At 39.9% G+C, this 26,861-nt stretch overlaps 2 protein-coding genes across 2 annotated transcripts in view; one reads left to right on the top strand and one right to left on the bottom strand.

Annotated features, from left to right (window-relative positions):
* The window catches only part of cdk19 (cyclin dependent kinase 19), a 105,988-nt gene extending 95,328 nt beyond the window's left edge, over positions 1-10,660 (bottom strand). Inside the window, exons 1-2 of the mRNA XM_061812543.1 lie at positions 10,404-10,660; positions 6,662-6,737 (exon numbers count right to left, since the gene is read on the bottom strand). Coding sequence (XP_061668527.1) covers positions 6,662-6,737; positions 10,404-10,531 — 204 coding nt within the window. The 5' untranslated portion in view covers positions 10,532-10,660. The remainder of the gene's footprint in view (positions 1-6,661; positions 6,738-10,403) is intronic.
* Positions 10,661-14,533: 3,873 nt separating this feature from the next.
* The window catches only part of amd1 (adenosylmethionine decarboxylase 1), a 43,461-nt gene continuing 31,133 nt past the window's right edge, over positions 14,534-26,861 (top strand). The window contains exon 1 of the mRNA XM_061812756.1: positions 14,534-14,856. Coding sequence (XP_061668740.1) covers positions 14,744-14,856 — 113 coding nt within the window. The 5' untranslated portion in view covers positions 14,534-14,743. The remainder of the gene's footprint in view (positions 14,857-26,861) is intronic.

Genomic DNA, 26,861 nt, shown 5'->3' with positions numbered 1-26,861 from the left:
AATCTCAATGACTTACTCACCAGATACATGTGTCGATCCAGTTGTCCAAGACAAGCGGAAGCTGGTTAATAGTCCAATTTCTTATCGGCGAAAACATCGACTTCGGCATTAAATATGGGTCCTCTTTGCCAAGTGTCTCTCATTTTTCCACCTATCTTCGTTTATTATCACCTTCTAAATGTTTAACGGTATCGGGCAAAACTCTTGTCGTGCTGTAAGACGTATTTTCGCGTCGTCTCAAACTGACTTAGCATTGAACAATGTTTTTTTTTGACCGACACTTCGTTTGGCACAGTTCTAATAATAATAATGAAATTTTTAAAAATAATAATAAATCATTTTTACGGATTGGTTTTAGCTTACAATTACGGAGGAATTCTCGAAACTATTTTTTTCTTCGGCATGAATACAATAAATTCCCACCTTATCCTAATTCCAAAACAGCCTATTGCAGATTTTGTTACATCAGAGGTCCGCCCACGAAATGAGTCATTTTGCAGGTAAGAGAAACTCTGTCAAAGTTCGCGGACTTTAAGTCATAAACACTTGTATTTTTATGGAAAAACATCAAACAGGATATGCATTTTATGGAACAGTTAAACATGTATTTTCATCTACATGAGATAATTTGCGTTAGGAATTAGAAATTCCATAAACTTTAAAGCTTGGGAAATCTTTTTGTATCCAAATCCGGCTTTAAACTTCTCCACAACAGTATCCCAGATCTGCTTGGTGTGTTCCTTGGTGTTCATGATGCTCTCTGCGCTTTAGAACCCTGAGACTATCACAGAGCAGATGCATTTATATGGAGACTTGATTACACAGGTGGATTCTATTTATCATCATCAGTCAACATTGAATCATTCAGAGATCCTCACTGAACTTCTGGAGTGAGTTTGTTGCACTGAAAGTAGAGGGGCCGAATAATATTGTACACCCCACTTTTCAGGATTTTATTTGTGAAAAATTTTTAAAATATCGATTGTGTCCCAATTGTGGTTGATCCTTGACAAAAAATGAAAAATTTATATTTTTATGTTCGGAGCCTGAAAAGTGGCAGAAGGTTGAAAAGTTCAAGGGGGCTGAATACTTTTACAAGACATGGAATGGTTACATTTATACAGTATAGCGCATTCACTATTCTAAGAGATGTAGCTATAGAACATGCTAACAAAGCAGCATTTAAATAAAGGCTGCAGAGTTTTATAACAGTACAAATCTAGAATAAAAACAGGTTGCTTTGATCTCCCTGTGTTCTTTCAATGTGGTGCACTTTCTATTAACCTACTTGAAACTTGATAATATATATTGATTATATACAGTATATTTATTACCAGTTGAGGGATTAATGAGTGTTTTACAACAAATTTTAATGTTTGTTGAAGTACAGTACAGTTTCTGAGTTTTTAAATTTGTATTTCATTTATTAAGGTGGTCCATTACAATGATAATGTTCGTTATTCTTGGAATTTGAATTAAAAGAGAATTGTTCCTAAAAACGAGGCACTTATTATATCAGCAGCATAAATAAGCAAAATTGTATCATGGCATGCCTAAACACAAAATATAGAGAAAGGACGAGAGCACTGGGTAACTCGAAAATATTGTATAAACAGTATTTTTTTTAAAAACGTAGTAACACCCGTACTAAAAATCTGCAATAGCAGTGAGATCACTAAGCAAGAATCCCGATGTGTAAGATTTTGGTATCTGCATTCCATGATAAATTTCAGGGACTCATTGTTTCCATGAAGCGCATCCTGGGAGTCACCTCGTCTCAAATCTAAAATGATATGTGTGTCCGTGTCTGTGTGACACATAATACACACCACGTGAAATAAATACAGTATTTAACACGTCACCATTTTCATTTTCAGTTCAAGAATGTTTTGGTACATTTGCCCATTTATCCTTCCTTCAAGAATGTGATGTTTACCGTTACCATTTGCTGAAAGCAGCCCCACACTACCATCTTCCCACCTCTGAACTTGTGCAGTGTCATTTTTCAACCAAACGTGGTGTGCATGATGGCATCCAACCAGTTCAATTTTGCTCTTATCTGACCACACTATATTGTTCCCGTATTTAGCTGGCTTGTGCAAATGTTGATCAGTAAACCGTCACTGAGCCGCGCCCTCATAAACATGCAAATAATAATAACAATACAGTCTATTCAAAATGCCTTTGAGGACAGTCAAAAATACTGAACAATTGGTTAAAATCAGAGGATAGCTGTTGGAGAGCATGACTGAAACAGGCTGAGATGTTTGCTTCCAATCCGGCAGGAAAAATTATTTCCAGAGTTCCAATACCAACCTCTATAAAAACTTTCAGTGATCAAAGCCCTGGCATCCTGTGGCATTTTCTTGTATTTTTCCAAAGACAAACCAGCAGATAGCCAGCGGCTGAGCAATGTTGAACGATTTCAAATATTCCAGTCAAATCAATTACGGAGACAAAAAGATTCCTTTGTTTTGGTGAGAATGTTTTGATTATTTTTATGTATGCAAACAGAAAACTATTTGTACTCTTCTATTCAGAAAAAACAAGAAAGGTCATTGAAATACCGAGTATGTGACAACAGTAAAACGTAAAGTCCATGCAATCTTTGGGGGGCCAATTTCATGATTTTTTTTAAAAATAATTCAGTAGGAGAACAAAGTTCAAGAAGTGACTGTTTTTCATTCATGAATTTTCAGAATTTTTTTGTTTATTACTTTTGAGGGAGATTTCAAGGACTGTTGCTGGTTTTCTTTCAACAATTTTGTCCGACTGTATAAGACAAGTGTAGACTTTCTTTTGCAGTACATTAATTCTCTCGGTCTTGAAACTATTTTTCGGGTTATTATTCAGTTGCATCACGCTTGATGTGGGCTAAATGGTGGTGAAACGGTCATGTTCTGATATGATTGATTGATTGATTGATGAAGAATATTGTGACAAAATTATTCAATATTTAATCTTCCTCCCTCCAAATCCATGGCATAAACAAAAAACTGCTTTGCAAGTGTAGTATGAGGTTCAAAATGTAAAACATAAGATGACCAAGTCGCACCTCTTCACGGAAGACTGTTGAAATTGTGGCTCAAAGTCAGTTTCTGACACTGACACCGTTATTTCTGAATGACTGCAATCTCAGGGAAATCATTTCAACATATTCAACAATTCACCTCAGCATTTTTTTTGCAAAGATTTACATGATGAACCTAACAGAGAGCAAGTTAAACAGGTCTTTCTGTCCACATAGTAACGGGAAAAAAAGCAGAGGAATTCAATATAGGGCGCAAGTAAACTACATTATGAAAAATTACTCCGTGGCAAGTAAACGATAATACTTTTCAATAGCTTTACTTTTGAATTAATTGCTCAAATTTGTACAAAAATTTATATTTTTGTGCCATGATCTCAAAAAGTACATTTCATGCAAAGACCACTGCACATCACCGAAAGTACACTATACCAACAATATAACAGGGTTGTAGCACCCTCATGTTTTCTGGCTTTTGTGACAATAACCCCCCCAAAAAACAGCATTTGAATCAGAAAAGAATGACTTTTGTTCAAAATCTACCAAACCAATGAATCTCTAAATATATATATATATATATATATATATATATATATATATGTATCGTTTCTCTGTGACATGCATACAATCATGTCGAACAATGAGCACTCAAAAGAGGCTCCACCAATGGAGTATCTGAGGGGAGATTTGCATTTTTAGGGTGTAGGTATAGATATAGCAGATAACTAGCTAACTGCGCTGAATAACTGCTGATCTGACCAAAAGTGCTCAGATATTACAGTAAAGAAAATAAGTACTTGAACACCCTGCTATATTGCAAGTTCTCCCACTTAGAAATCATGGAGGGGTCTGAAATTTTCAGTGTAGGTGCATGTCCACTGTGAGAGAGATAATCTGAAAAAGAAAAATCCAGAAATCACAATGTATGTTTTTTTAACGATTTATTTGTGTGTAACAGCTGCAAATAAGTACTTCAACATCTGAGAAAACCAATGTTAATATTTGGTACAGTAGCCATTGTTTGAAATTACAGAGGTCAAACGTTTCCTGTAGTTGTTTAGCAGGTTTGCACACACTGCAGGAGGGATTTTGGCCCACTTTTCCACAGATCTTCTCGAGATAAGACAGGTTTCTGGGCTGTCACTGAAAAACACAGAGTTTCACCTCCCTCCAAAGATTTTCTATTGGATTTAGGTCAGGAGACTGGCGAGGCCACGCCAAAACCTTGATATGCTTCTTACAGAGCCACTCCTTGGTTTTCCTGGCTGTGCACTTTGGCTCATTGTCATGTTGAAAGACCCAGCCACGACTCATCTTCAATACTCTGACTGAGGGAAAGAGGTTGTTCCCCAAATTTCACAATACGTGGCCACAATCATCCTCTCCTTTATACAGTGCAGTCATCCTGTTCCATGTGCACAAAAACATCCCCATGGCATGATGCTACCACCCATAGCCATGTTACAAGTTTGAGTCTTACCGATTGTATGGGGTGGACAGGTCTCTTTATGCAGCTGATGACCTCACACAGGTGCATCTGATTCAGGATAATACATGGAGTGGAGGTGGACTTTTAAAGGCGGACTAGCAGGTCTTTGAGGGTCAGAATTCTAGCTGATAGATAGGTGTTCAAATACTTATTTGCTGCTGTATTACGTAAATAAATAATTAAAAAATCATCCATTTTGATTTCTGGATTTTTCTTTTTAGATTATCTCAGTGGATATGCACCTACGATGATAATTTCAGACCCCTCCTTGATTTCTAAGTGGGAGAACTTGCAATATAGTAGGGTGTTCAAATACTTATTTCTTCACTGTACTAACCAAAGAAAAACTGATTTGCAACAATCTCAAAGTTACCATTTTCACTTTCTCCAAAAATGCCCAATATTTCACAGATTTTGTAAACATGTTTTCATTTCTCCACCACTATATGCAGGAAATACTCTGTTTACAAGGGTATGGATAAACAACATTGTGAGCGCAGCATAATATACGTAGTCACATGGCACAGGAAGGAACACTAGAGTTCTGCACAGTCTTAGTTGATTTTTTTATTCATACCGAGGGCCTAGTAGTGTTTTTCATTCGTATTTACTGTAATTTTGAATTTATTACTGGGTTAGTATAGTCTTAGAATACAGCATTCCAGTTCAAGCACAAATTGTCGCAGTCCTAGCAATGTGAATTCTGCCATATCTTTAGGATCACTTGCACAATGGCTAGACCAGCATACCTTCAGTGATGCTGGTGGACTTACAAATATTTTTAAACATGATTGTCAATCTCTCTTGGACTAGGGCGCCAAGCAAAATCTCACCTTGTAGGTTATACGTGATTCTAAGAAAGGTAAGGAATCACTCTAGAAATACACAGGAGGAGCTGGTCAATGACCTGAATAGAGCTGGCACCACTGTTTCCAAGGTTACTGTACATAATACACTAAAACGTCATGGTTTTAAAATCATGCATGGCACGGAAGGTTTCCCTGCTTAAATCAGCACAGGTCTAGGCCCGTTTTAAGTGTGACTATGACCATTTGAACGATGCAGAGGAGTCATAGGAAAAGGTTATGTGGTCAGATGAGACCAAAATAGAACTTTTTGGTCTTAATTACACTCGCTGTGGAAAAATGAGGAATAGCATCCCAAAAACACCATCTCTACTGTGAAGCATGTGGGTGGAAGCATAATGTTTGGGGGTGGTTTTCTGCACATGGGACAGGACACTGCATTGTATTCAAGAAAGGATGTATTGAGAGAGTTTGGGGAACAACTTCCTTCCCTCATATGGTTGAAAATGAATCATGCCTCGGTCTTCCAACATGACAATGACCCGAAACACACAGCCAGGATAACCAAGGAGTGGCTCTGTTCGAAGCATTTTGAGGTTCTGGAGCCATTCTCCAAACGTAAACCCAAAAGAAAACCTTTGGAAGGAGCTCAAACTCCGTGTTTCTCAGCGACAGTCGAGAAAGGCTGGCAGATCTAAAGAAAATCTGCATTGAAGAATGAGCAAAATCCCTGCTGCAGTGTGTGCAAACCTGGTGAAAAACTTCAGGAAACATTTGACCTAACAAATTGCAAACAAAGGTTAATGTACCAAATTTTAACATTGCTTTTCACAGGTGTTCATAAACTCATTTGCAGCAGTAATTTATTATTGATTGATTTTTTGTCCTTTGGATTGTTTCTCACAGTGGACATGAACATAAGATAAAAATTTCAGACCACTCCATGATTTCCAAGTGGGGGAACATGCAAAACCACAGAGTGTTCAAATACTTATTTTCCTCACTGTATAATAAATACTGTGACAAGGTAAGTGGAGCGAGACAATGTACTAATCATAGCATGTCAACAACTTGAATAATGTAGCCAATAATTTTTTTTAATTTTTAGTATTGATGGTTAGATGCTTCAAAAACATATTGTTTAACTTTTACATCATCCAGTCATCACACCAAAGTATGAGGGAACAAAACAAATTGCTTGGGTACTATCAAAAGTTTACATACCGTTATTTCTTTAAGGACAAGTAGCAACAACAATATATATATATATATTTTTTTTTTTTGAAGTATTTCAACTTGGATTATTTTCCCATCACACACACACACAAAAAAACTTACAGCAATTTCCCTGCAGGCAGACATTGAAATTCCAGTGCCTTCTATCTGTTTCAGTGCATATTCCTTCTCATCTATCCTGTAGAGAAAGAAAGAAAGAATGTATTTATCAAATGTCAAAACTGCTGACTTGTTTCGGTACCCATTTGGAGGACAACAATTTACCCTATAATTTTATTCTTGTGAAAATATTGTTTTAACAAGCACTTGTTTACTGAAGGAAGACCAATTTGGCAAAATAATGGTGTAGGTATTTGAAGACATGCAAATATGCAGTATTAAAAGACAAACGGAGCGTTTAGACCGGATCAAATGACACCTCTATTCAGGGAGCAGCTCCCACGGATCACACAAATTTTCATGGTGCTCGCTTCAAACCCACTTCAACTAATTTACATGGAAGATATTGATAGATTTGTCGGGGCTCTCAGCCATGCTCTTTCATACCAATTAATTTAGCATCATATTCTGGGTTATCATCACCACGTGAAATGTGTCAGCAAAATTTTCACTTTTTGTTAAACAAACCAACAAACAACAAACAAAGAGAAACATGTAAAAGAAAAATAAATCATACTGCCTCCCTGAAGAGGTCATATTGTAGAATTACAACAATTCACAATGACATTTTAATTGCGTTAAAATGAGGACCGTTTTATGATTACACTTTAAGTTTTGAAAAAAAAATGTTTTTTACCAAAACAATGTTAAGTTTAATGAGGTCTAATGTGAACAGAAATGTTTTTGGCTTTTCCTGAGAATGGACTGTATGCATGAAAATCGGCTCTCCTTGGGTTTGTTCAATCATCAACCAGATGTGTTCTAAAGAAATATGAATCAGTAATACCTGATAAAACAAGCAGAAAGTCACAACAACCTGATCAGTACACGGCAAGTCTCAAATGGGAATGGTGACTTTTGCTTTTAGGTATGAGGGCATTTTGGTTTTCACTTGCAACTTTACATCATTGACAACTGACAACAGCAACAAATGACAACTTTACATGTATGATTTTTTCCAGTTAATTATTTTTTTCAATCACAATAACACGATTAGTATAGTCGTACAACCATTTACGATTAGTATAGTCGTACAGCCACAACAACTACAATGCCGTGAAAATGTATTTGCCCACTCCTGATTTCTTTCTTTTTTTTTTTCATATCTATCACACACAACAGTTTCAAATCCATCCATTGTCCAAGCCGCTAAGCCGCTTATCCACACAAAGGTCGCGGGAGTGCTGGTGCCTATCCCAGCTAACATTTAGGCAAAAAGTGGACTACACCCTAAACTAGTCAGGAGTCAGCTGCAGGGTACATATAAACACCATCGCTGAGCGGGAATTGATCCCAATGTACTCGGACCTATGTCAGGCCTGTGTACCACTACACCATCAGTGACCCAGGTTTCAAATCCATCCATCCATCCATCCATCCATTTTTTGAGCCACTTATCCTCATGAGGGTCGCGGGAGTTCTGGAGGCTATCCCAGCTGTCAACAGGCAGGCGGCAGGGTACACCCTGAACTGGTTGCCAGCCAATCGCAGGGCACATGGAGACAGATAACAGTCGCACTCACAAACACACCTAACCTAACCCTAACCCTATCAATGCACTTTTTGGGATGTGGGAGGAAATCGGAGTGCCCGGAGAAAACCCATGCAAGCATGGCCCAAAGGTAGCATATAGAGGCAGAACAGGAGGGGTCCAAGAACTGACCCTTGAGGAACTCCATAGATCATTGTCATTTGTTGAGACTGAGCACTTCCAATGGTTACAAAGTAGCTCCTTTCATCCAGGTAGGACCTCAATTATTTAAAGGGGAATTCCACTGGTTTGCATTTACAATGTATCCAATAGGTCATGTAATATGTACTCTATTTTAACAATGGGATGTTAAATCCTCTCTCATTTAATGGTGTTTTGAGAAGATTTTTATCAACAATTATGAATTTTCTGGGGCGCTGCCATTTTCATGAGTCACATGACCTGCGTGCGCGGATGTGACGTGTTACGTGCCGCTGTTAGCTTAGCTAGCACAAAAATGGTCAGAAATAGCCATATCCTTAGTTTCAATTGATAGAATTTCAACATCTTTAGTGATGACCAGGTCTAAGATGTGACCTTGAGTGGGAGTTGGGGTGTATGTTGAGAGAGGTCAAATGCGTCTAATATGACAGAAAGTTCGTTGGATGTTTTTTTTTCATGTTATTGTCAACATGAATGTTAATGTGTCCCGTAATGACAAAATAGTTGTAGCCAGTACTAATAACTGAACACAGCTGTGAAAATGTTTCTATATATTCAATAAAATCTATTACATTATGTTAAGGTTTCATTCAATAACAAAAACCCCACATCATAGGTAGTCATAATGTCATTAATCAACATTGATATATAAAAGAAAATGTCCTGGAAATGCGATATACCACAGAGAAGAGAACTGTTAACAAGAATTGTTAACTCTTTACAATGAGACTTCAAAATCAGAAAAGAAAAAAAAAACAACTCAAGAAGCCACTCCAACAGACACCCATTTTTCAGCTGACGATCATGTAGTTTCATACATTTACAGTATATACTCAAATGTCTACAGTCAACTACAGGCTGAAAAATGTTCTGCCACGTTTAATAAACAAGTAACATTTCCTTAAATGTTGTTGTTGTGTGGCTCTACATGTGGCACATGGAGCAAGGCTGTGGAGTACAGAATGGACCGAAGGCCAGTCCTGGGATCGTGACCCCGCGACCCACACTGAAGCTGAGCAATTCATCATCCCCTCGCTGTGTGCACGGAGTACGACATAACACTTCAGGTAAGTTATAATTACTAAGTAACGCACAAGTTTGCTAAATATCCACTGATGGAATGACGGCACTCGGTACTTGGACAGCGGGAAAGGGCTAATGAATGCCACAAAGCCCAAATGCATACTTGGGTTGTTTTTAACCCTACCAAAAAAAAAAAAAAAAAAATCTGGACAAATGAGATGGTGAAAAAGAGTTCAACCCTATTTCTCGACAATTCAGTAATGAATCTTTCTCAGTCTATCATGGTCTTTTCGCCACTTATCTTAAAACATAATCAATGTATTTAGAAACAAAATTGCGAAATTAGCTCATAGGGTCTTATGAGTGTTAATCGACTCATAGAAAATTGCGGAGCCAAGTGTAATCTCTGTTCGAATGTATGTACATTTAGTGAAGACGTACGATTGTGACACACCCCAGAAAGTGCAGTCAATCCGGATCTGATTTAATAAACCTCGCACGAGCATTTTAAATGTCACGTGCATGATCGTGACAACGTGAAAATGAAAACAAGCCCCGTCAATCATGTCCAACTATGAAATTAAAAGTTTGATCGTGTCGGGTTGCAAACGGGGCTCGGAACTTGGGACCGCCAAAGGAACATCGACCGTTGCTATCGCGTGAAAAGACGACACCCGTTCCAAGCACAATGTTAAGGGGAACATGTCAAAATTAAGATGACAAGCTACAATGTTGTGCAGGACTACATGAGAGGAGACTTGCAGGAGGGAGGGGGGACGTTGGTGAGTGAGTGACTGAGTGAGCGAGCGCCTTACATGAAAACAAAAACACACACACGGGCTATCACTTTGGGAGGGGATTCAAATCCAACGCGCCCTTCATAAACACATGCACAAGTGTTGCTTGACAAAATGTATCCAGTGGTCAGTTTCATAGCAATATAAACAATAGCATCAATGGTCATCTTACCCGTCTTTGCGCTTAGCTTTATAAACGTGCCCGTAGGTGCCTCGACCCACTTTGCAACCTTCATATTCGAACAGATCTTCTACTTTCTCTCTCTCTGCAGCCAGCTTTGTTTTGAAGTCGTAATCCATTCTAACCCATAAATACGTCGTAATTTACAAGAAAATAAAATATTAATTATTACATGCATTAATTAAATAATCTGGTCGGTTTATTCCCCCACCATTTCCTTGTTTGGGATTTTGGTCTGCTCCGCTTAATGTTCACTGGCTCGTTGACGTTTCTAATTGGCGCACAAGGCTTGCTGGGTAATGTAGTTTCGGGGGACCAAACTCTGCTCTTCGCCTCTACGTGAGCCGCGACATTTACAAACTACAACCCGCATTTCTCGCCTTAGTGCGTTACATTTAGGCGTACTCCTGAAACTTTTAAGAATCCAGGGACTAGTTCTTTGAATCACGTAGTGTATGAATACGCAGTGGTACGGTGAGCAGCTGTACCTCACAGTTCAAATCCCGGCTCGTAAATGTGAAGTTTACACGTTCTCCCCGTCCCTGCATGGTTTTCTCCGGGCAACCCGGTTTCCTCCTAAAACCCCAAAACACCCATTGATTCGGGACGCTAAATTGCCCCGAGAAGTGATTGTGAGTGACTGATGTCTGTCTCCATGTGCCGTGCCATTGTCTGGCAATCAGCTCAAGGTGTACCCCGCTTCTTGCCTGATGACAGCTGAGATTGGCTCTTGCACTCCCGCAATCCTTGTGAGGATAAGTGGCTCAGAAAATGGATATGGATGGATGGGTAAATACGCAGTCGTTCAATAGCAATAATACAGCACCCTGGCAAAACAGAGATAAACACATTTTAATGAGCCGTAAATGGATATGGGGCGTTAATTATATTTCTCTGTGTGTATTCAAATAAAATAAAAAGTTCAATCATTTCCATAATAATATTAATTCATGAGATAAAGTATTCGCGCCATTCCTGATTTCAGTTTTTAATATATATATCCACACACAAAGGTTTCAAATCATCAAACTAGTTTTAATATCCCTCAGAGGCAACCCAAGGAAACAAGGAAATACAAAATGCTTTTTTCAAATGACAGTTTAATTTATTAAGACACCAAAAAAATCTGACTCTGAAAAAGTCATTGTCCACTGAACCTTATAATGGATTGTGCCACCCTTCGGAGGAATAACCGAAATCAAGCGTTTGCAATAATTGGTGATGAGTCTTTCACATTGCTCTGGAGGAATTTTGTCCCACTCTTCTTTGCAGAATTGTTTCAATTCCAACATATTAGACGGTTTTCTAGCATGGACTGCCCGTTTAGGGTCACACCACAGGATCTCAATTGGATTTTAATAAAGACTTTGACTTGGCCACTCCAAAACCTTTTTTTTTTTTTTTTTGAGCCATTCAGAGGTGGACTTGCAGGTGTGTTTTGGATCGTTCTCACGATCCAAGAGTGTGTGAAATTCAGGGCACGAACTGATGGCTGGACGTTCTCCTTCAGGATTTTCTGGTACACAGCAGAATTTATTGTTGCATCAATCACAGCAAGTTATCCTGGACCTGAGACAGCAAAGCAGTCCCAGACCATCACACTACCAACACCATGCATCATCCATCCATCTATCCATTTTCTTAGCTACTTATCCTCACAAGGGTGGCGTGAGTGCTGGACCCTATCCCAACTGTCACGGGCAGGAGGCATGTTAAACCCTGAATTGGTTGCCAGCCAATTGAGGGCCACGTAGAGACAAACAGCCACACTCACAATCACACCTAGGGACAATTTAGAGTGTCCAATCAATGTTGCATGTTTTTGGGATATGGCAGGAAACTCACGCAGGCACAGGAAGAACATGCAAACTCCACACAGGTGGGGCCAGGTTCGAACCCGATCCTCGTGGATGAGTCATCCTCGCACTCTTGTTGTCCTCAGAACTTTGAGGTCAATGCTTTCCAGCTGCCACACCATGCATCATTGTTGATATAATGCTCCTTTTATCACTTGCCATGCAATTTTTACGCTGGATCCAACAGGCTGGACACCTTCCAAAAGTTACATTTTTGACCCGTCAGTCCACAGAACGTTTTTCCAAAAGTCCGGAGGTTCATCAAGATGTTTTTTGGCAAATGTGAGATGAGCCTTTGTATTCTTTCCTGACAGCAGGGGTTTTCGTCTGGGAACCCTCCCATGGATGCCATTTTTGGACAGTGTCTTTCTTATGGTAGAGTCATGAACACTGACCTTAACTGAGGCCACTGAGGCCTTCAGGTCTTTAGATGTTGTTCAAGGTTCTTTGTGTTTCCTCGTCGATGAGTCATCGTTGCACTCTTGTAGTCATTTTAGTTGGTTGTCCACTCCTGGGAAGGTTTATCACTATTCCTAGTTTTCTCCATTTCTGGATAATAGCACTGACAGAGGTTTGCCTGAACACCAAAGCCTTGAAAATGGCTTTGTAACCTTTTCTAGACTGATGGATTTCAATTACTTTTTTCTCGTTTCTTCTTGAATTTCTTTGGATTGTGGAATGATACATTGGTTCTTGATGTCTTGTAGCCTTCTTACTACTGTACCTTAACAAAATAGTCATTTGAAAACTTCATTTTGTATTTCCTGGGGTTGTCTCTGAGTTACATTAAAATTGGTCTGATGATTTGAAACCTGGGCGGCTCGATGGTTGACCTGGTAAAGCGTTGACGTCACAGTTCTGAGGACCCGGGTTCGATCCCGGCCCAGCCTGTGTGGAGTTAGCATGTTCTCCCCATGCCTGCGTGTGTTTTCTCCGGGCACTCAGATTTTCTCCCACATCCCAAAAACATGCAACATTAATTGGACACTCTAAATTGCCCCGAGGTGTGATTGTGAATGTGACTGTTTGTCTCTATGTGCCCTGTGATTGGCTGGCAACCAGTTCAGCGTGTACCCCGCCTCCTGCCTGTTGACAGCTGGGATAGGCTCCAGCATTCCCCGTGACCCTCATGAGGATAAGCGGCAAAGAAGATGGATGGATGGATTTTAAACATGGGTCACTGACATAGGTCCGGGTACATTGGAATCAATTCCCGCTTAGTGATGGTGTTTGTATGTGCCCTGCAGCTGACTCCCGACTAGTTTAGGGTGTAGTCCACTTTTTGCCCAAATGTTAGTTGGGATAGGCACCAGCACTCCGGTGACCTTTGTGTAGATAAGCAGCTTGGACAATGGATGGATTTGAAACCGTTGTGTGTGATAGATATGGAAAAAAAAAAGAAATCAGGAGTGGGCAAATACATTTTCACGACATTATAGTTGTTGTTTTAGTTGTTGTGGCTGTGTATTAAAACTTAAACTAAAATTTGGAAATAACCGCATTTGTACTTCACACAAATGATTAAATAGTAATTTTAGGCACAATTTAAACAGTATAGATTCAAATGAGAACCTAGATATGTGACTATTCCATAAAAATCCAAATTATAGCTCAGCTAAAACTGTTCACAGTCAATGTTTTTATTTTATGTGTTCAAAATAACTGAGTCAAACCTTATGAAAATCTCAGTCAAGCGAATAGATTGGACCTCAAGGTGGCTTCTTGAGGTCATATTTGGGAAATTATGTTATGTTTGAGACTAGAGCAGAATGTCACATGAAAAGATAAAAAAGTTTTAGAGATTTTTTTTCCAATTTTTCAAATGTATCCAAAACTGTAATCATTAAACTTCCAAAATATTTTTTTCCCTCTGAGTAACATAAACAAATAACAATTACACATTTTGTAATATAATCACGTAAACTCAATTACGTAGTTACAGCACTTTCTATACCACATGAAACTGTAAAAAATGCCTCTGTGGGAAGTTAGTGTGAAAGATTATTTCTGTTGAAAATGAGAGAGCGGTTTTATGGCTACTCTGAATAAACAAATGAACGTGCGATATTTAATGATTGAAAAAACGAAAAAAAAACCCGATGCATGTCGTCACGTGACGTCGTTTTGTCATGGGAACTCTGCCATTGCGGTAACGGACAGCCCTTTGGACCAATCGAATGTTATCAACCGCAGTTCTACGGTACGATTGGCTGTATGAGATTATGACGTATTCCTTCGTGTTTATATAAAGCCACCTCACAGTTGGCGAGCAAAGCTGTACACAGTATGGCCGGCGATATTAGCTAGCACTCGCTAACGGTATTCTCTGTAAAAGGGAAGACGGTAACAGACGAAAAATCGTTATTTGGATTGCTCAACGGACTGTCCATTCATAAATTATAATCTGATTGAGCACGGATTAAGACAAAACGTTATACCCGACGTTTATTTTTGTTGTGGCGTGTCTGTTGTCTCATGATGGAAGATAACGGTGCACATTTCTTCGAGGGGACCGAGAAACTGTTAGAATTGTGGTTCTCCCAGCACGATGAGACCAAGGGAACCGGGGACCTGCGAACCATCCCAAGGTTTGTTGCATAATGGAACTAAGTATCAACGCTTATGCCCTGCCTTTGTCAGTCCTCTTTCATGTTATTTCGTCATCTATATTAATTGTTTAAGTGAAATGAATGCTCCGGGGTTTATTTTCTAAGTGTGCCTTATTAATTAATTCATTATAAACGAGGAACTACCAAAGGCAGACATGGGAGCCCACGCAGGAATGAGTTTACACAGCGATCCGAAAATGGCCACCCCCCCCAACTGAGTCATTCATTCGCTTGGTAGACGTATGATGACTTAACAAGCTTGGAGTTTGATGAAGAGTTGATTGATACGGTTTAAAGTAACATGTTTTGTTCAAATTGGAAACATTGACCATCATCCTAGCAGCTGATTATTATTTCTTCTTTTTTTGCGGGGGGCGACGACGTCATTTGCAGTTCCCTTTTGTCATTAGTCACAAAGCAAAAGCATCATTCCGGTACGGAACAACAACGTTTTGTTTTATTTTTTTTCAATCTTTGAAGGTCAGTTTAAACTGGTTGAAAGTCGAACCGAGCAATCTGCGTGCTCGCGGTTCATTAGGCCCTACATCGGACTTGTTGGAGTTTAGTAATGTGTTGTAAATTTGCGATTGGGAAAGTCGCGACACAGACTGTCTGGTGTTTGTTGTTGAGAAAAGGATGATTTTTTTTTTTTTTTTTGCCCCTTCCACCGTCACTGGACTACTACATGGAGCCACGTTTAACGTCAAGCATGTGGTCAGTCGTCCCCACCGCGTGTTCTTTAGCTAGCTGCCTGCCACACACGACGCCTGTTGTACAGATTCGCCTATACTCGACTTGTCATTCCATTACACCCACGTTGAAGGACGCGAATGGGTTCAACTTTCTAGTTCTCAAATTCAGGTCGTCGAAAAGGTCGCCGGAAGTTGTTGAAAGGACAAACTTATCAACGGACCACAAGCTAAGTTGGAAAATGTAGCAGTCACGTTGCGATGCATGCATTTTCCCCTCCCAGTGCGTTCGATTGGCTCAAGGGTGTTTGTACAACAACCTGGTTGCCACAAACGAAAAGCGTAGTGTACTACACGCCATAGCAGATACACCCTGCTCATTAAAATAATTGACCTTTTGTCCATTAAAATGACTGCATCACACCTCTTCAGCTAAACTGGAAAAAAGTTTCCGCTAAATTTAAATGGGTTTTTTTTCGTCCGATTTGATGCCTTTGTGTACACAAGTGTTTTTTTTTTTTTTTTAAAGGAAAAAATCCACTCCCCTCTTCCTCAGAAACGTACCCCTGACTCCATGTTAAAGTGTTTGGAAAGTAATCAAAGCACCTTTTGCTTATATTTTACAGGGTTTTTTTTAATGCTGAATTTGAATCTGGAATTCGTATGAAGGAAACATTTGTAGTTTTCGATTACCAGCAAAAATTTATCGCACATGCTGAATTCGACGGTAATACCCAAGCACACAGCAGAGATTCCCGAGAAGGGACGTGATGTCAGAAAGAGAATTAAGCACGGCTACTCTTTGATTCCAAAGTGAGAATGACAATGTTCTGATCATTCGAGCGATGAACGTGATTCTGATGAAACCCGTGAAAACAGTGAAGAATATGAGCTTTATGAAGGCGTTAAAGGTAATAAGTTTGAGCCAGTTAGACAGAACACGTTCAAGTGCAGATGAAATTGCTGGCGATGAAGATTCCGAGCCAGCAGTCAGACTCAGGGAGAGTTAGTATTTAGTAAGGGTTCCCGGTTTGTAAACAATATTATCCTGTTTTTCTAGTTGAGAATGATCCGACGATTTGCTGTAATAAAACATTTTTTTTTTGCCAAGAACGACAATCTGCTTCCATTCAACCATGTCAACGGTGTTTGAAGTTTTCAGGGAATAAATCATCAACATACCTCCGCACCTTATCTTTTAACCAAAGCGCTTTGCAGTTTTGGGTTAGGTTTCTGTGAGGGGGAGGGGGGCTTTTGCGCTTGTACCGTGTCTAGGTTCAGTGGCTAATCCAAGTTCGTGTTTGGTAGGGTCAGGGTTCAGGTGTCGGAACTGGCTGTATGGGAGGCACTAACAACTAACAACCCATCTCAGACATGGCTCCAACAGTAAAAAAGTCCGGGGTGAAATGTTCACTGCATATGAACGCTGACAGGGTTTGGAAAAAATTAGCGCTCGTTTGCACAAACCTGACTTCCTCTTTTCTGAGGCTGGGGTCTTTGCGGAGTATAATGTGCAAAATTGTGTCCAGAAGAATTTTAATTGCAACAAGACTGAACCACACACTTCTTCACCATTGTTACGGATTCATTTTAGCTTACAATCGCTGAGGATTTTTCGAAATGAATGTTTTTATTTATTTATTTATTTTTCCTTCCTCCCTTCGGCGTCAACAAGCGGTGTGCTTCGAGCAAAAGCTCGTTACATAACAGGTCTCCACGCTGTGACGTCAGCGCTAAGCCACATGAAAGGGGGCGTTTGTCAGATGCAGGAAACTAGGTCAAAGTTTACAGACTTTAATTCATGAATACTTGTATTTTGTGGTAAAAACATCAAACAAGATAAGCATTTTATGGTACAGTTGAACATATAAATTTTCAAGCGCAAGTTATCTTATCTAGATGAAAATATGTTACATGCACTTTAATGCATTTGAGGCTATAGCCAAAGCAGTGGGTGTTTCAGGAACTCACAAGTACTAATTAGTAGCGTTGTAACATGTCTTGAAAACGGTCTCAACACCACATTTTGGTCTTGTCTCTGACTCTACTCCCTGAAGCTTTGGTCTAGTTTTGGACGGGCTGGATTTGTTAGTTTTCTGTCGAGACCAGCACTAATCCTCTATTTTTTAACTTCATGAATGTAACGAGAAGCTCTTTGCTTATAAAGACCACGGCTAACAACAGGACCAAAGCATTTGAACTCAGATAAGTATTAATTTGATGGGTTCTGATGTCTTTTAGCATTAAAAAAAAATCACACATTCCTACAAGTCCCCAAGTTGGCACAGAGTACTTTGTTCCTTCTCTGCACCAATTGAGAAATTAAGAGATTTATCATGTTGAAGTTTGAAAGAGATAATTAAAGAGAATGTTCATAGACTGTTCAACATTTTTAACAAATTGGGTCAATATGGTCTTGACTCACTAAAATATTGGGAGTTCTTGTCTCAGGCAAGTCTTGGTCTCAGATAGTGTGGTCTTGAGCACAACCAAACACCACTAATCATGAGCCTGGCGAAAGGCATTCCCAGAAAAGCCACAATACAGTAAATCTCTGTTGACAACAATCCTGATACCGTGGACCCCCGCTATTCGGGATAGCGAGCCAGCCCACGATTAGCAAATTTGGCATATGTTTATTATTTCCTCTAGTAAGAGTATAAAACTATAAAAGCACTGAAAACTGCGGTTACCTACGGTTTGTTTCAAGTGCTTGCTGACACTTTCAAACTTTTCTGTACCCTTAAATATACAGGATTTTTCTTTCCCAGCTACACACAGACTTCGTTGTACGTTTGTTGTTTTGGTGCAACTTTATTTATTTATTTTGGGGGGCTACTGTTTTGCAGTCACTGTGATTTGACTGGCGCATAGGCGCCTGCGTGCCATCGCGTTTGCAAATCTGCACAGTCGAGCACGAAAAATCTTCCTCGTAAAATTTGTTAGGAGTAGAAATACATAGATATTGCAGTGATGAAAGTCCTCCGGAATTCCGGATTTTAAAATTTTCATGAAAATAGCTCTGGAAAATTGAGGAAAAATTGCCTAGAATTAATACGGATATTAGTTGACAACATAGGACGAACATGCGTTTGAGTTCGTTGTTTTGCTTTCACGAGCGTAGCCATGTTGAGGCACCAACACCAGTAAGAGTAACGCCCCTCCCCTCGCATTCTCTCAAGACATGGCTTATTTTGTGTGGTCTTGACATTAATTGACCCCTCCGTACAGGGCACTTAACCACTTCTCCTGAAGTGACGTCACAACACGTGCGCTGACGTCAAACAATTCGCAAAAAATCGGCGCAGCAAGAAAAGAATAGAGCGAAACTGTCCGATTTACCAGCTGATTTCTCACTCGCATTCTTAGCTAACAGTGAAGTATCGTTGAAAAGCAGACAGCAGGGCTTCAAGCATTTTAGCGAGCGGTATTTCAATGGTATTTACATGCATAGGAGAAACCATTGATATTAGCGCGAGTCAGAGGAAGACCGAGAAGCCACATAATATATTATAACCGAAAGACGAATTCGTCATTGACAGTTTCCTATTTTCGTGTTACATATAACACTTGTGTGCAGAATCTGTATATGTGTCTGTATAGGCATTTGTGAACCACCGTATGAAGGAAAAGAAGGCGAGGCTTGATTTACGAGTCGTTTCTCTCGTTTTCTTTGTGTAACGTCACGCGCTCCCCTCAATAATTATTCTTGAATTAGTGCCGAACCTACGTAAGTCCCGACCGAGTACGACAATCACTACTTTAGTGTCCTCAAACATCCTTCCTACAGTCTTGGTGTCTCGGTGCACATCGAAGGCTTTTAGGACTGCTAGTCCAGTTTAGCCTAGCTCACCGCCGAACAGAGACACGTTTGTGCAGTCAGATCATCGCAAAATATCGCGCAACACAGATCAAGTGTGACAATCATTCACACGTAGCTATATTATGCAAGCGAAGAACTGCTAATTCATTTATATGAGACATGTATTGAAAATCAAATATAGGGCATACCTTCGTGCTAACACAGTCCGGTTTACCCTAGCCGCGAACAAAGGGACAAGTTTGTGCAGTCAGATCATCGCAAAATATCGCTCAACACAGATCAAGTGTGTCAATCATATACACGTAGCTATATTATGCAAGCGAAGAACTGCTAATTCATTTATATGAGACCTGTATGGAAAATCAAATATAGGACTTACCTTCGTGCAAACATATCTGTTCCGGTTGATGGATTCAGTTGATCATGCGCTCTTCCACAAAGTTTTATCCATCAGAGACATTTTTCGTACTCGGTCTTCGGTTTTGGAAAGGGTACAAATTGAACTCCACCAACTAGCCTTTCAGGATACCTGTCGTCACTATTATAAAGTCCATGACTACACCTCTTAACCATATCTATTGTTAAAGAACCCAAATACGCGATAAAACGTCAACAGAAGCTATACTGGACCATCCAGCGTTGTCTGAGATTTGAGTCTGAGATTATGCAGATCTCTGGCCTCTGATTGGTCAGTGACGCAGACTGTGCAATTTCTACGGAGGGGTCAATTTACGTGTTTATTTCATAAACGTTGTTAACCAAACAAGCCTGCTCCAACCGGTATTCATCCGGAAACAGGAAATGCAAGTTAACAGTATTGAGCATGTACGAAAGCGCATGTTCAGAACTGCTTCACATAATGCGAGCGCATTTACGTCAAAAGTCATCAACATCATAAGCCATGTCAAAGGAAATTCAGTTACACCAGGGGTCCTCGTTGTGTCGATCACAAGGCAGTGTGACGGCGTAAAAATAACAAGACCAAATCGACTATCATCCACCTCGTCGCTTGATTCAGGTGTGGCCAATACCTCGAGCACATCATGCACATAAAGGCGCGTTCTAGCAAGCCGGCTTCCTATTTACGGCAGTCCCGTGGTGCGTCCCTCCCCCCACACTCACACACAACAATACGTCACGATTGCTGACAGGAATGTTTGTTCCAATGTATCGCTGGCTTGTTACCACGTACGGCGATTATGTTGAACTAAACTTTCAGCATTTTCAAAATATTGCGAGTATAGACCGTTTGTGTTTATTCCTTGACAGGCCAGTGCATTTAACTTTTCTTCAGATAAAGTTTGTCAGATCAAGAATTTTTATTGATGAAAAATTTTAAATACCATTTTATATCATGTTCTACTAATACAGGCATGAGGATTTCAGCAAGTATGGTAACCGATGTTTCGGTTCCGTCTATTTTTGTCCTGGGAAACGATTTTTCGGTTCCCATTGATAATGCTCATGGGAACCGGTTTTTACATGTACTTCAGAATAAAGCCTTAGCAGGCATGAGCATTTTGTCTTTTACGCTTAGCAACCGACATGTTTGACTAGCATTTGATTGACCCGGATATGAATAACTCTACCTTGCGCATGCGTAGCGCAGAAGCGGAAACCGGTGGTGTTTGTAAACCACACTGACAAAGCTAGCGTTTTAATCATTAAAAAAAAAAGGGGTTCATGTAGGTTCGTTTGCCTGTAATATCAGTTGAAATTGGAAGTTACAATTTCTGAGTCTGAAATTTTAGTTTTCCATTTTAGTCATATATTTGCTTATTTTATTTTTAACTTACAGTTATGTTATATTCATCCGGTAAGTTATTTTAAGGCCATCCCTAATATCACCCGCAACTTTATCTGCGAACATGACTGACCACACCTGTACATTTTTCGTGTGTGTGTGTGTGTGTGTGTGTGTTGTGTGTGTGTGTGTATGTATATATATATATATTAAAGGGAACTGATTATACTATTAGTATTACCAGATCTATATCTAAGATAGTGACGAGTGTAGTAGAGTGTATTAGTACAACGCAACGTAACAGGCGTGAGCATTTCACGGAAACAATCGTTTCGTTACCGTGTCGTTACCCAGCCTGAGAAAACACTGAACCGAAAGTCCGTTTCCCAGATCTCAGGGCTTACTTTTAATAAAATTCGCCCACATGTGGAATGTAAAACAAGTTCTCAATGAAATACAACAATCTGTATAAAACGAACCTACGTGAACCCCTTTATTTTTAATGATTAAAATGCCCAGCTTTGTCAGTGTGGTTTATAAACGGCACCGGTTTCCGCTTCTGCGCTACGCATGCGCAAGGTCGAGTTATTCATATCCGGGTCACTCAAACGCTAGTCAAACATGTCGGTTGCTGAGCATAAAAGACTAGAGACTGTGTCCTTAAAGACGTTCCAAAAGTGGACTATATCAGAAGAATTTATTGCCGGAACCAATGAAGAAGGTGAGGTGATGAAGCTGAGGTGCAGAATATAAATATGAAATCGTTTCCCAGGACGAAAATCAACAAAACCGAAAGATCGGTTACCTTACTTGCCGAAATCCTCATGCCTGCGTAAGAAGTTTGAGACTTAAACGTTAATAGTAATTACTACAGATCAACTTTTTTAACATGTTTTGCTGTACCGTGTAGAAATTCTAGGATGTATTTTTGTGTATAATCTATATCTATACTATAATATGTATAATGTGGAGGAAAAGGACAATTTTAGATGTCTTTTTACTGAATAGTTCACTTAATTTGTTTGTCTTGAGATAAGATGGCATATTTTAATGACAAATGTGATTTTGTGCTATCCAGTGATAGGGGGATGGGGGGCAAAAAAATCTGGGCTTGGCCCTTGCGGAACTTCTGCCCAATTTTTTTTTTTTTTTGGTCAGGACTTAAAAATTTTACTTTCAATTTTTGTCTGAATTTTGTTCACAGATATCTCCAGAATGCACCACAGCCATCCATTTTTTTAAAAAATTACCCTTGGGGGCATGCCCTCGTCCTCCGTAGTACTCGCATTTGTATTTTAAGGAATTTTCATGAAAGTCCACTTTCATCTCTAATCTTGAAAAACGTCACTTTTGTGTAGTCTTGACCAATGTTCTCTAAGCTGCTCCTCTGCGCAATTGTTGCACACTCTCAGTGCTCATGAAAACCGATCCAGTGCAGTGAACCGCAGTTCCTAGTCTGACACTGCCAACCTCCGCTCTTAAAGGGGTATAACATAATTACAAATAGAACACAGACCTGCAACTTTATATGTGCGGGCATGACTGGTGGACCACACCCATAATTTTATAGCTGTGGGCATGACTGACCAGAGCCCTACATTTTTAAAAAAAAATGTGAGTTACTATATCTTGTGTATCTTTAGTTCTGTGCTTCCACTTAAAGGGCTCCTGTCATGAAATGGATGACTTTTAGTATGTTATTGATGAAAAAAACGTCAGCCAATATGGGCCCATGCGTTTTTTTTTTTTTTTTTTTTGTTTTACCACAAAACATGATTTTGCCATATACAGCTTTTTGTCGCTCCCGCCATGAAAATCCTCTCGAGGGATTTGTTTTCAAGAAGCAGCAGGAAGTGACGTAAAGGACAGCGGCGCCCCCAAGTAGACTCATTTGATTCCATTAGTTTTACCTCTGGGAAGGGAGCTCGTTGTTCATTCGTGTTAGCCAAAATGCCGGCTTATTGCATTGCTAGACATTGCTTGACCACTCGGGAGAATGGATTTAGCCTTAAGTTTGCAAGAGACCGGATTCTTTGTGAAAAATGGATTGCACGGGTGCACAGGACGAGAGCTTTGTGGGTTCCAAATAACAGGTAGGCAGTAATGTGCCTGGCTCAACAGTGTTCTACAAGTACTGTGACGACTTTGAACATCCCCCTAAAAGCAGCACGGCTCGCCCAGGCCTGACTGTGTTGCTCAGTACTGCGGTGTCTGTGAACAACTCTCCAAAGCAGCACAGCTCGGCTACGTCTTAAGCCACACCGGCCAGCTGCGATGAGCCGTGATGGCTCATCTCCTCCGCTGGATCGGATGGGGATGCGGTTGGGACGTAGTCGCATATCATTTGAATATGGCTCGAAACAATAGTGAAATATTGCCCCGGTAACTTCACTCGGTTGTGTGGCATTCTCCTTTTCGAAAAGAGCTTCCGTGTCAGAAGAGGCGCATTTGTCTCCCATAGTTAGGGTGCACCGCGTGTTTTCATTTGCGAATCTCTGGGTGACGTCACAGACGGAGGACGCAGCCAATACGGCGACCACTTTGATATCGTAGAATGACAGTTCTGCAACTTTGTGCATGGATGACGCGCTCTCCGCTCACATTTATTTTTTCGTATAGACATTGAAGTGAATAATGTTATATATATTTTTCATTACATTATCTATTTTAGAATGTTTATAGGGATGATACTTGGGCTTTAACATTACCCATACAACAGGATCTACACTGGATGTCTGAAAAACTTGAGTAAGTTTTTGCTTGAGAGTGCTCTGCTGTCAGAGACCTCGTCAACTTGGAGTTTCTCCATTTGTGTTTATAACCTTCCCAGGAGCTGTTCTAGCACTTAGGATGATTACTAGTGTACCACTTTGCAATATCCTCCAAACAATACTGAGGTGAAATCCTGTAGCTTTTAGCCGATGTTAACCGAGAGCCGAGCACAGTGCACAAAATTGGCTAATTTCCCCGTTTCATGCTAGCCAGCGACAGCTTTGCAAATTTTCTCCGGATGGGAGTGTGCAACTATTTTAACCATGAAGAAGAAATACTGCTCGAAGGACATGTTAAGGTAAAGTGCCCATCCTTCTATCTGCTGAAGTGTAGTGCTGTGTTCATGCATACTGTTAATCTACTTTCCACCCAGTAACTGCGGCATGACTGCATGTTTGTCAACTGTACTCTGTACATTGGCTGACTCTATGATGTCATCAATAAATGAAAATGCCGTGGTAGTTGGAATGTAACATTTGACCTACTTCTAACCTCAAGTGTTCTTCCAAAAGTGCATGCATACATACTTTAAACAGTATTTTGCACAAAAAAAAGTCAGGCAGTGTTTTGATTTCTAAACTGAAAAATATCTGCGGGGACAACTCAATAATAGTACATTATTTCAATCCTGGCCCCACCTGTGTGCAATTTGCATGTTCTCCCCTTGCCTGTGTCCGTCCCCCCCGGGGCACTCTGGTTTCCCTCATCCCAAAAACTTTCATTCATTGGAGGGACTAAATTGCTCTTAGGTGTGATTGGGAGTGTGCCTGGTTGTGTCTCTCTATATGCCCTGTTATTGGCTGATGACCAGTTCAAGGTGTAGACCCCTCCTGCCTGTTGACAGCTTGGATAGGCTCCAGCACTCCTGCGACCCTTGATAAGCGGCTCAGAAAATGGATGGCTGGATATACAGTATTTTTGAAAATGTATCTGAAATATTCAAAACAAATCTTAACCAATTGGGACTTAGGAACAGAAGAGAAATGACTTTCGTAAGAGCGTTGTGTAGGTTGTGCTCATTTAGCAAAGTAAATTTTTTTGTATAGCGCATTTCATACACAAGTTAACTTAATGTGCTTTACATGATTAAAGGCATTTGAAAGAGAGAGAGAAGACGACAAACAAAAGACAAAACCGCATGGAGTGCAAGTACTATGATCAAAAAGTGGATATATTCTAAACAGCATGAGAAAAAGTTTTCAACCTGGATTTAAAAACATTCACACTTGGGGCTAACCTCACCTCTATTGGCAACTTCACTATGTTTGCTTTGGACTCTGCGCTCCACGATTTGACCTGAGACAGTCGATCTCAGAGCTTTACTGGGTTTGTATTCCGTAAGCATTTCTTTCATGTATTCAGGACCTAAATCATTTAGTGATCTATAGACCAATAGCAGAACTTTAAAATCTATTCTGAAGCTGACTGGAAGCCAGTGCAAGGACTTTAGGATTGGAGTTAAATGCTCTGACCGCTTTGTTTTGGTCAGAACGCGAGCTGCAGCATTCTGAATGAGCTGCAGCTGTTTAATACTCTTTTTGGGGAGTCCAGTGAGAAGACCATTACAGTAGTTAAGTCTACTTGAGATAAAAGCATGGATGAGCTTTTCCTGGTCTGCTTGAGACATATAAGATTTCACTCTCGATATGTTTTTCAGATGGTAGAAGGCAGTTTTTGTGATTGTTTTGATATGATTGTTGAAAGTCGGGTCGGAATCAATCAAAACACCAAGGTTTCAGAATTGGTCTTTGGTTTTAAAGATAGTCCAGGTGTTTACTAACATCAATTCTCTTTTCTTTATTGCCAAAAACAGTTTTGTTGTGATTTAGTTGAAGAAAAGTTTGGCTCATCCAGTTATTTATCCGATTTAGACAGTGGCACAATACCTCAATTGAACTGTAGTCATCTGGAGACACCGATAAATATAACTCATCTGCATAGCTATGGTAGTCAAAATTAAAGTTTTGAAAAATTTGACCCAAGGGTAGCATATACAGGCCTAACAGGAGAGGTTCAAGAAGTGACCCTTCAGGGACCCCATAGGTCATTGGCATTTGCTGAGACCAAGCACCTCCAATGGTCACAAAGTAGCTCCTTCCCTCCAGGAAGGACCTAAACCATTTCAGGACTGTTCCATTTAGTCCTAGCCATGTTTCCAACCTGTTTAGCAGTATATTATGATCTACAATATCCAAAGCCACTCTGAGATCCAACAAGACCAAAATTTACACATTTCCTGAGTCAGTATTCAACCTTATATCATTTAGCACTTTGATAAATGTAGATTCTGCATTGTGATGAGTTTGGAAAGCTGAATGAAATTTGTCAAATTCAAGAAATTGGTGAGTTGATTAAAAATAACTTTCTGAAGAATATTGGCTATGAACGGGGGATTTGAGATGGTTCTATAGCTTGCTAACATGGAATGGTCCAGTGCTCTGTTTTTTTTAGAAGAGGCTTAACAGCAGCTACTACCAACTTTGGGAAACTCGCCAGACTGACGTGAGCAATTATTTGCTGCAAATCAGGTATCACTGACTTCACAATCGTTTTGAAAAAGTCAGATGGTATTGAGTCGAGACAGCTCATTGATGGTTTCAACTAGTGAACAGTTTTCTCTACACTTTTTTGGTCAACTGTATCAATTTCTGAGAAGTTAATAGAACTTTCGGTGACTTCAGATGTGAGATCATTCTCTCTTTTGGCAATTTGTGCTGATATTTGACCTGATGGATTGTATTTTTTTTCATGATAATAAAAGGCAAACTCATTGCATTTCCCAGCTGTTACGAGTTCTGGATCTATCCAATTTGTGGGGGTTGTAAGCTTGTCAACCACAGCAATTAGAGCACGAGTATTGTTGAGGTTCTTACTGATGATTTCAGAAAAATGTTGCTGTCTAGCTCTAACTAACTCTTGGTTAAAATTACAAAGACATGGTCTGTAGAGGTCATAG

This window comes from Syngnathoides biaculeatus, chromosome 23, assembly GCF_019802595.1.
Source record: "Syngnathoides biaculeatus isolate LvHL_M chromosome 23, ASM1980259v1, whole genome shotgun sequence".
NCBI classification, from domain to species: Eukaryota; Metazoa; Chordata; class Actinopteri; order Syngnathiformes; family Syngnathidae; genus Syngnathoides; species Syngnathoides biaculeatus.
The sequence above is the reverse complement of the archived record's forward strand: the minus strand, read 5'-3'. Positions and strand labels throughout refer to the sequence as shown.